The following is an 11,275-nucleotide window of genomic DNA, read 5'->3' as shown; positions in this document are numbered from 1 at the left end:
AAGAATGAGTCGAGAGATTAACCAAAGCATTTTTACAGCTGCTGAGGAATCTATCCCAAAGACATCAGAGAAGAATGTTGTATTGTCTCAATGGGTCTTTTATCTAGTTAAATAAAGGTTAGATGATTCAGGTGTGTTCCTCCCTTAACTAAACAGAGCGTATGAGCTTTGTTCTCGTTTAATTATAACCTGATAACACTCCCCCATCTGACGTGTTATTTCTACAACTACTAAAGCTGCAGATTATCACCAAGTCATACATCCTTGCGTTGTCTTCTAATCGGTATCACATCCATTTTCTGGAAGACTCCATCCTGTTAGATTAAAATTATATAAATTCATAACCATCAACACTGCTGATACATTACCATTAGGGCAGCAACAAGGCTTCAGGTAAACACAATTTAAACTAACACTTTTATTAATTTGATAGTTTTACCAGTTAATAAGAAATATGTAGTTTTAAATATATATTACACTTTAAAAGCCACAGGTGAAAGAGACAGAGAAGCGTTGTTACATTATCTATTGTTGTTTTTGTCTTCATATGTTTCGCTGATAATCATGTTTCTTCTTGTGAAAACTGTCCAGTGAAAACTAGATTAATAAAAACTAGCTAAATCAAAGATGGTTACATATTTTCTGAAAAATATATGTAGTCAAACTAATGTTACTTTACTATATTTTTTTTTAAATTAGATATATTAATACATTTTTTTAAATTAGCAAACAGGAGAGGTGGGAACCAAAAATCAAGTTGTTGTACTTATTATAAGTTCTTATAAAAACTGTAGTTAAAGTCCAAACAAAACCTTGACCATAAAAATACTTGCTTCAAATATTAATGGTCTACAAAAGATTAACTATAAATTAATCAAGTATAACCAACAAGTACTATGAAGGTCAATTAAGCAGGCCAAAATACTATTGCTATGAAGAATTGATATGCATGGCACTTAAATTATAACAGATATTGCTTCTAAGTAGTCCTTTGTGATTGCAAATTACACCCATTAATAATGAAATTATGATTGTTATTTGAGATATTATTTTTTACTCAAGAGCCACTCAAAGTGGTGAAAAAAGTTGTAACAACTTTGTATTCTTTGTGTGCAACAGGTTTTGCAGTGATGTCTGGTTTGGCCGTTTTGTGTTTCCTGCTTTTGCAGCCTGGAGTTTATGGCTTTGGTATATATCCACGTTTCATAAATGACTTATTATATAAAGGCTCTTTAAATCATCAAGACATCACAGAGAGAGCAATCCTTAATGTCACTGCACAGGTGTGCCGTAGCCTGGCTCTGTCTGAGGGCAAGGACTTCTCCTTTCCTGTAAGAAATAAAGTCACTTCAAATGTTTTACCCTTCTCTAGAAGTTTTTTTATAATCAGAGATCTTTTGTGTGTTTTGTGTGTTTTGTGTGTGTGTGTGTGTGTGCAGTCTCTTACAGCAACAGCTGTTGCTGATGCATGCGGAGCATCAAAATCCTCCAAAAGTTTTGTCAAAACCATCCAGCGGATGAAGAGTGAGAACTGGCAAACAGATATTTACTATGCTCTGAGCCCATCTCGTCACTGTGATAATGAGAACATAACAGAAGGACAGAAGCTCATCACAGATGGGTTAGATGTGGTGAAAGCTGCCAACAAGGAGCAAAACTATGTTTCAGCAACCTCATATCTGGGAAGAATTCTCCACACCTTACAGGTATTTCTGTTTATGATGCACTCTTTCAAGAATCACTCTGTGTTTTAGTTTTAAACTGTACTCAGCCTTGTGACAACAAAGACTCACCGACATTAAGAATATGTGTCAAAGATGAATCACCCTTCCACCCATCCATTATCTATTCTCACTTCTGCAGGGCAGGGTACTCGCTGATCAGGTTACCGGTCTGTAAATATGCAACGGTCAAAGTATTTTACAAAGAGAACTGAAACTATGAAGCAATTTAGAGGTGCCAACAAACAAAACAAAAACATAAATCCTAACACTATTTTTTAAGCAGTTCAGATTTATAACTTAATATTTTTCGAGATAAATACTTTTACCTCAGAAAAATGTTTTTGAAATGTTCCATCTCCCGATATTAGCTACGATCTCTTGAAGTAATAAAGTATTTTGTTATATACTGCTCCCTTGTGGCAAAGTTTCTAAAGTGACGTTTAAACAGCATGTACATTTATATAGCCATAACATTAGTAAAAGGTTTGATTACCAATTGCTTTTTTTATTTCCTTATTATAAACATAAAGGATTTCTACAGTCACAGTAACTGGGTGGAATTAGGCAACACGTCCCCAAACTCTGATCTGATCAGAAAAGCCCCAGTTCAAAACATAGCAGGTAAAAACATTATACTGCATTTTGGGATGTGTCTGTCGGTGCCAGCCAAGCAAAACAGACATTTATTTATGAGGATTTCTTTGCTTGCTCTCAAACGTTGTACATATTTCAATTAAATGTGGATCGGCAGCCAAAACTAGAGAAACCTGCCGCAGCTGTGATGGAGACGACTGCAGGAACAATATTCTGGAGGACATCCTAAAGGAGAAATTACTTACTTCAGGATATTTTGGCCTCCCCTTTTCCTCCAAACCCCCAGGTAAATATTTCAATTTGACAATAACGTTGTCCCTTATAGCTTTAAAAATTCATGTTGTCAGTCCTGTGACTCTAAAGGAGTTTTATTTAATTTGACAGATCTGCACATTCAATTCTCAGGGCTTAGTGGCTCAAATTTTATAATTTTACATTGAGGTTATTTTCCATAACTTTATAGGGAAAATAAATAAAAAACATAGTTGAAACAATGTTTTGTTCTTGTTAAAAAAGTACAAATAACGTTTTCATTTATTTCAGGCTGAAGTAGATTTACAGAGACAATTTTTAGAACCATTGTGTTGTCCTCACTGCAGTGTATTAACTGAAGCTATCCAACAAGTTAAACTCTGATGCAATTACCAGGAGTCTGTTCTGTAGTTAACATTTCACTGTTGTTTACTTGAAGATCCAGCATTACATGACAGAGTGAAAACTGCAACAAAATAAAGTTTGACTGTTTTTAACATAAAATTCAGTTTCACATGAAGTCTCATGAAATCTCATTGAAAATACATGTAAATAAAAACGGTCTTTTTAACCTATTTATTGCCTTCTCTTTCTACTATAAACTTAACATAAACTATCAATAACTTAACTTAAGAATGCACTTTACTTACGACTTTGCTTCTAGCATCGTTCACAGAGAGGAATTCTTTAAGTAGAAACCGTATTTAGCTAACAGGAACTGAATGTGAAGTAACTGATGACAAGGCAGGAAGTGGTAAAAAAAAATACAGGAAACGGTATCAAAATAAAAGCTCCTATTCTTTCGGAATGTTTCAATATAAAAGTCTCTATACACATATCGCCCTAATGGCGACACAACCATTGTCGCTGGTAATCATTAATCCAGTCAGGTCCTTATAAAAACATAACAATACTTCTTGAAATTTTATGCAAATAGTGCTAGAATTTTTTTAAGCAGTGGACTTTAAATAGTTTTAATCCACAATAAATCATTTATATTAGATTTTACATTTTCATGCTGGCAAAGCTGAAATACTTTTGTTCTTATGACCTTATGATGTCGAGTTTGAGATACTTTGTGTATCTCAAACACACATTTTTATTATTATTATTATTAATAATATTATTATTATTATTAATAATAATAATAATAATAATGATAATAATAATAATAATAATAATAATAATAATAATAATAATAATAATAATAATATACAGTCCTTTCAATATATGTAGGAAATCTTTGTTTTATTATTCTATATAATGTGGAAGCAATTTAGCATATTTTGGGCTGAAATCCCCCAAAACTCAATAAATATTCTAAAACTGTTTTGGGCAAAAGTATGGTTAAAAGGCATGTTCAGAGCTGAAATATCTACATGTTTATTTTTGTACAGTATTTTTGGGGGGAGTTAACCTGCTTGCTGAAAAATACTGTGTTTTGATTGAAGTTTTCTTTATTTGTTGAAACTATGTTTACTTGTGTTTATTTAGAATCCCATCTCTAGTTAAGCTAAATGTCTAACTATTTTTAATTTTGAAAACTGACTAACAAAGCTAACTCCTGCTTCAAAAATTTAAATTTAGACTATAAACAGGAACACCATCATAGTTAGACGTATCTTTATAGTGAGCGTACAGTATAAGGTCTTTGTGGTGTTTCCAGACACAAAGCTTGTTCATCCCTTTAGAAAATGTATACATGATTTTGTAACATTGACAAGTTACTCAACAATGAAACGACGGTGAAGCAATAATTTTTAGGGGATGTGAACAAACTATAGAATAGCAATTTATCCACAATAATCATGAGTTTTTGCTATCCTGTAGGTTTAAATATCAAGCTGTATTTTGGGTTAAAAGTAGCTATAGCTGCTATAGCTACTCCTTCATACATGTCATAAAGTCATATGTTGCTTAAGTCATATGTTAATTAAATAATTCCGTTTTTTATTATTATTATAATGATATATCTTATTATAATATATATATATATATATATATATATATATATATATATATATATATATCTTCAAAAGAGAGGTCTGTATGAAAAACGGAATTATTTAATTGAAATATTAATCACCAGGAAAATGCAGCCATGGAGGGTTTCCTGATGGAACAGCAGGAAAGGAGCCTAAAGGTGGGATCAATAAAGACACTTTTACCTCTGAACATGGACATCTTCACAACCAAGCAGCAAGTCTGGCAATAGCAGCAACCAGTGAACTGCTGGAGGATGTTCGTAGTGCTGCTGGAGACAGAGAATTCCTTCAGTAGGAAAAGCTTTGCTTTCTTTTTACTTAAATGTATTCATAAAATAATAGCACACAGATCAATGGAGTTGACTATCTACAATGTTCTTCCTACCTCAGGATGATGGGACTTTCCAAAGGAAAACCCCTTTGTTTTTGCGTTGACACGACAGGAAGCATGGGGGATGACATAGAAGCAGTGAAGACTGTCACATCATCTATAATTGACAGCAAATTGGGAACAGAAGACGAACCCTCAGTTTACATTCTGGTTCCCTTCAATGATCCAGGTAGTATCTTAATGTTGCAGATGACAATTTCAGCTTTTTGTTATGATTTATTCCTAGTGTGAAAGTTTTTATTTTTGGTATAAACAATCACATGTGCTGTGTAGAAACATGTGCACTTCAAACCAGATGTTTGCAAAACTATAAAAAGATGCATATGTCATGGAGTGAGAGTTTGGAACAGGACCAAAACTCAGACAGAGATGTGTGATGAGCATAGTGAGAATCTAGAAACAAAAACTTACAGAAAGTCAAAGAGAACAGGTCATGAAGCACAGACAGTCAATGTAAATCAGAGTCAGAGTAAATGGGGAGAATGACAGGATGTAACAGGTTGCAAAATGGGAGGATCTAGTGGGGAACAATGAGAACCAGAAAGTATACACTGTGGGAAAAGTGGAGCATGACACTGAATGCAGGTGTGAGTAATCAGAGGATGATGCAGAGCAGCTGACAGAAAGTATGCGGAGAGGCTAATTAGCACAGAGGAGATGAACAGATATACACAGACACACTGAATCCAGGGGAAGAGGCAAATACTAGCCTCAGGTGAATAATTTAGAATAAACTGCTAATTAATTGCAGGAATAAACTCAGAAACCAATAAAAAAAAAAGCAATAATGCATAAAGTTATTGGAGCGATGGTGGCACAGAGGTTAGGGAGTTTGTCCTGCAATTGGCAGGTTGCCGGTTCAATCCCCCACTCTGACTGTTTCCGTTGTTGTGTCCTTGGGCAAGACACTTCACCTGCATTGCCTGCTGGTGGTGGTCAGAGGGCCCAGTGGCGCCGGTGCATGGCAGCCTCACCTCTGTCAGGGCAGCTGTAGCTACTAACATAGCTCACCACCATCAGGGTGTGAATGGGTGAATGACTAAAACTGTAGTTTAAAGCACTTTGGAGGTTGTCAAGACTAGTTAAAGTGCTGTACAAGCCATTTACCAAAGAAAGAATATAGAACATAATAACCAACAGAAAATAGACCTGAAACATTTCTTGGTTTAGGTCATTTAGAATCAGTTCTGCTTTGTAAAAGCCTGCTTAATAAAATGGATAATTTATTAGAATTTACTCCTCAAAAAGAGGCTTTCATATTTTTTTTTTATCATTGCCTTTGTTTTTGTTTAGTTTTCTTTAAGATTTTTGAGATCAGTGCTCAGTGATGGCCTCTCTAAAAGGTAGACTTTGCTGTCCTTAAGCCACTTTGTAACTAATTTGATTGTATAATTAGGCTCATGGAAAAGCGATATGTGCCTAAATTTTTACTTCCTGGCAATCATTTTAAGATGCTGATTCCATATTTCCACCCCTTGCTCATGAAACCATCTATTTTGTGAAGTGCACCAGTCGCACGGTTCGCAAAAAAACACACCCATCTCTGGGAGATAGAGCAATATTCCCATGGCTGTTATATTTGCATATCATTTTCTAAATGGATAAATATGGCAAAATGTACCCCAGGATGAACCAAAGGATTGGAGGTTGACGTTTCTCTTTCTGATGTATTGTCGAATGGCGTTTTTTTTGTATCATGTCATGCATGGAATTAGTCTGTTTGAGGTGTTGTCATACAAGGGAATAGAAATACTGCAGATAATGTTAATGAACTAAAATAGGAAAGGTTAGTCTGATTTCATGTCAGGGAGTGAATAAATTAATGTGTTTTTATACAGGGTATGTAAGTATATGGTACATTCAATCTAAGAACACGATGCATGCACTAAAGCAGCAATAAAGAGCAAGATCTAAAATCTGTTTTGTTTTGTTTATTGAATCACAGATTTTGGGCCTCTGATTCGGACAACAGACCCAAATGTTTTCAAAAAGGAAATCAACTCACTTACGCCAAATGGGGGTGGAGACGCACCAGAAATGAGTCTTTCTGGTCTTCAGGTCATTTGATAGCTGTTTTAAAACTGATGATATCAAGGAAACAAATGTTGATTTATTCCCTTTATTCCTACTTCAAACAGCTGGCCTTAACTGGTGCGCCTCCTAATTCTGAGATCTACGTTTTTACGGATGCTGCAGCTAAAGACGAATACCTGAGAAACCCAGTGATAGCACTCATAGAGCAGACCAAGTCTGTGGTGAGTGATACTGTAATAGCCTGGTAAATTATTTGTTTTCAGCAAATAAAAGTCATAGTATTTGGATTTACATTTGAGTGCTTTAAAATGTACGTTTTTAAAAAAACGTACATTTTAAAAAGTTACTGTTACAGCTTTTAGCAATGTATCCTCACAGATAAAAGGCTACCAGTTTGTTTCTCAGCTTTGGTCTTTCTGTGTTAAATTTCCTCCAGGCATTGACCTTTTTCACAGAGTTTGTCAAATATGTATCTTTGTTGGTTGAGCAACAACCAACAATATTGTATTATTAGTAAAATAAAAGGGAACTCTATAAAATGAATGTTCAAATCACCTTTTAATCATACAGTGATACAGTTATTTCAAGGTCTAAGCTGGTGGTCAGACCAGTGCAGTTGTAGCAGCAAAATTATGCAACGGACTTAGAAATTATTCAGACTCAATCTCCTGTCATTTTCACTTACAGTGAGTCAGTATACTAATTTTAGTTTGTATGTGTGACTCATAATACACATGCAGAGTATGTTTGCAAACACCCAAACAAAATTATGCATTTGAAGGTACATTTTAAAGACGGCTGAAATGCTGACCAGCCTCCTTTTGTTTCAGGTGAATTTCATGATCACTAATATATTTCTGACTCGTCGTCGAAGACAAGCAGACAACAACCAACAACAAAGTGTTAGGATGGCGAGAGCAGATGGTCAGCTTTACAGAGACCTGGCTCAGGCTTCAGGAGGTCAGGCTGTGGAGGTCACAAAAGGCCAGCTGCTCGAGGCCCTCAGTGTCCTGACAGAATCAACCAGCTCCGCTCAAGTAAGAAAAAACAGGGTCTGACATCTATTGCTGCCGCCATTTCTTTTTTTTACATTTAAGGATTTCAAAATGAAATGCAAATTTGATTTTCCAGGTTGTCCTTCTGCAAGCAGCCAGGAACCCTGGGAAGGCTGAAAATTACACTTTTACAGTTGATGAGTCAGTACGAAACGCGACCATTTACATCACCGGGGCTTCTGTTGGTTTTACTCTCATCAGTCCGTCAGGTGACTGGTACTCAAACACATTCACTGAAAAAATAATCTCTTTCTATTTCATGGTATATGAATTAGGGTAGAATATAAATGGTGTTTCTAACAGATTCAAGTCACATTTAAATCTATTCTAAATTGCACCATTATTTATCTAAAAATGTGAAGCCAAAATGGTTAACAAGATACATCCTTGCTCCTTCCATATATTTTAAAAGGATAAACCACTTCTATACAAGTGGGCTTGGCTTTTCTTTTAGTTTTTATTTTATTAAGTTTAAGGCACATTGGGTGTGGACGTTACAAACAGTATGGATTGCATTGAAGGTGGCCAAGATGACACAGCTACTTGGACTTCATCTGGGTCTGCTTTGCTTTGCTACTGAGCCGTCATGCAGTCATTTAAATTGTTGATTTTCTCTAGACACCAAAGTTATTCTTCTAGCCAGGTGAGAGGCCACCTGTACTATAGATGAAGTTTGGCCCCAGCTTGGTCACAACAGGGCAGTGGTCTTAGTTGCAGAAGAAAAGGCACACCAAATTGGCTGTTTAGGTCATTTTTCCACGTGGTAAACATATTATTTCCATAAAGAACTATTATTTATGATTCTCTTGGTGGAAAAATTAGTCCTTGCTGCAATTGCAAGTTTGAACTCCATTAAGAGTGGCTGCTAATAAGCAGTTATTTAATAAACTAATTGTATGTTGAAATACAACTTTTTTAGAGCTTTTAGAGACTTTAATCAATTGTTTAACCAGTTTGTACAATTTTGTGGCTTTTTTTTCTCAGGTGTGATTCAAAGTAGTGCCGACACTACAGGATCTTCAACATTTTCATACCAGTCTGTTGGAAACCTGCAGACGCTGCAGTTAAAAACAGAGCCTGGAGTGTGGGAAATCAGAATAGAGTCAACAATTCCCTACAGTCTGAAGGTTGTGGGTAAGACTTCAGTTATTTGATTGAAAAATATTATTTAAATGACACAATGGCTGAAAATCTGTAAAACAAAGTAAATGCAGAACCAGTTATGTGTAAACTTTGATTTATTTAGTTCCCTTTCGATGTAATTTGCAGGAGAGAGCTCCATTGACTTCATCTTTGACTTTATTGAAGAGTCAAACGGTCTATTTGGAGGGTTTAAACTGATCGAGAATCGTCCCACAGCTGGTAATAAAAACAAAGTTTGGTTAAGTGCAACATTAGCTGGATCTATACCAGTATAACCGTAAGATTTTTCTTCTCTTTAAAGGTAGCAATGCCAGTCTGCTGGTGACACTGATTGGGAGCGAAGTCGCTACAGTGACAGAGGTCACACTGGTTGAATCGTCTGGTTCAGGTCAGGTTAACGGCACCGTGGAGCCCCAGGGTGGAGGGGAATATTTTGTTCGCTTTGACAGGATCCCATCAGTTGAGTTTGTTGTACTTGTAAAGGGGCAAAACAACAACGGTATCTCCAGAGCGTCTTCAGGGATCTTCCAAAGGCAGTCCACCACCAGCCTGAGAGCCTCAGTTCTCACGGTTTCTGTTGTAAGCAAACCTGAGCAAAAAACAAACAACAAAAAAACAATTGTAATAACTTTCCAAATCTTTCTTTATGATTCTGTCTACTTTTCTAACTTCCCATTTGCATTGTTTGTTTGTATTTTTAGGATCAGTTAGATACGGTCTTTGAGCCAGGAACATCAAAATCAGTTCCTTTCTCTGTGACGACAACTGGTGGCGGTGGAAGCTTCACCATCCAAGCTACCAATGACAAAGGCTTTACATCATCATTCCCATCCAGTTTATCACTGGATGCTGAAGGTAGTGCTAATGCTACAGTGAACATCACAGCTCCTGCCAACACCCCATCCGGTACTGTCATAACTCTGACCATTGAGGCTGTGGCTCCAGAAGGTGCAGACACCAACTATGCTGTGCTGCGTCTGAGCGTCCTTACAACAGTAATGTGTTTCTTCATTTTCTATGCATTTTAAGAAGTCATTAAGAGTAAATACTGATTTGTTTTTGCTGTCACTCTACCACAGGTGACTGATTTCACTCAGCCAGTGTGTGAGCTACTCAGCCTGCAGTCCAACTGCTCTGACAACTGCAGCCAGTCCATGTGGGAGCTCTCTGTCCAGGTCACAGACGAAGTTAACGGGACGGGTTTGGACAGTGTCCGTCTCAGAGAAGGCAACGGCACTTTGAACATCAGCACAGCAGCTGACAATGAGAATGCAACTCTAGTGTCTTATGTAGCTTCCTGCTGCTCCCCTGACGTGGAGCTGGTGGCTGTAGATCAAGTAGGCAATGCGGAAATCTGTAGATACTCTGTTCGCAGAAACGTCAGTCCAGCTGCAACAGCTGCAACTCAGGATGCTACAACCAGCAGCCCTGTGACACCAGCTGTTACATCTTTCTCTACAAGAGTTGATCTCTCAATTTTTCTCTGCTTTTGCTTCACAGTTCTGAGCTTTTTGGCACAGCCTCTGAGCCTGTGATAATCTGAATGGCTAAAATTTACAAAAGGGTTTTCTGGTGAAGGAAATCAATACTATATGCCCCCTGGTGGTAGGTTACATACTCTAACCCTAATACAAGACAATAGAACATATTTGGAAGCTGAATAAAATGTAAGCACTGCGTTCGAACATTATGGATAGCTTTAAGGAAGGTTTGCTGTTGGTGAAGGTTAAACTCTGTTAACTGAGTTTTAGTGACAACTTAATATCTTTGAAATTATTTTTTTCTAAAGCTGAACATAAATCTTTGAGGTATTCTTTAATTTCTCCTATGTAATCAGGTGTTTTGAAGGGGTGTAAGACCTACCAGGTTTTTACTAAAGATTTGTTTAGTAAAAAACACACACACACACACACACACACACACACACACACACACACACACACACACACACACACAAACAACTCAAAAAGCTTCTGCATTAAGCCAGATCTAAATGTAGAAATGCACCAAGACACACAAAAGTGATCCCCTGATGTTCTTAGAGTTGAAGAGTTGGTTTAGATGTGGGTCTGTGGATTTTCTAATACTGTGTTGGTT

At 36.6% G+C, this 11,275-nt stretch overlaps 1 protein-coding gene and 1 long non-coding RNA gene across 2 annotated transcripts; one reads left to right on the top strand and one right to left on the bottom strand.

The window, feature by feature from the left end:
* The first annotated feature begins 1,067 nt into the window (after positions 1–1,067).
* On the top strand, positions 1,068–11,090 carry LOC118556484 (von Willebrand factor A domain-containing protein 7-like). The gene is made up of 15 exons (XM_036142989.1): positions 1,068–1,331; positions 1,440–1,706; positions 2,255–2,345; positions 2,476–2,604; positions 4,660–4,846; positions 4,946–5,115; positions 6,892–7,004; positions 7,085–7,201; positions 7,811–8,017; positions 8,112–8,244; positions 9,020–9,169; positions 9,305–9,397; positions 9,480–9,757; positions 9,880–10,173; positions 10,258–11,090. The coding sequence occupies exons 1-15, from the start codon at positions 1,131–1,133 to the stop codon at positions 10,711–10,713; spliced, it is 2,886 nt and encodes a 961-aa protein (XP_035998882.1). The 5' UTR covers positions 1,068–1,130; the 3' UTR covers positions 10,714–11,090.
* Positions 4,544–5,381, bottom strand: LOC118564547. Its single transcript, XR_004931914.1, has 3 exons — positions 5,358–5,381; positions 4,941–5,043; positions 4,544–4,824 (listed from the first exon to the last, which is right to left on the bottom strand). It is a non-coding gene; the product is annotated as an uncharacterized LOC118564547 (long non-coding RNA).
* Positions 11,091–11,275: the final 185 nt, after the last annotated feature.

The sequence above is a fragment of the Fundulus heteroclitus genome, chromosome 11 (genome assembly GCF_011125445.2).
Source record: "Fundulus heteroclitus isolate FHET01 chromosome 11, MU-UCD_Fhet_4.1, whole genome shotgun sequence".
In the NCBI taxonomy this organism is placed as follows: domain Eukaryota; kingdom Metazoa; phylum Chordata; class Actinopteri; order Cyprinodontiformes; family Fundulidae; genus Fundulus; species Fundulus heteroclitus.
Note: the sequence above shows the minus strand (reverse complement) of the source record. Positions and strands in the feature narration are given on the sequence as shown.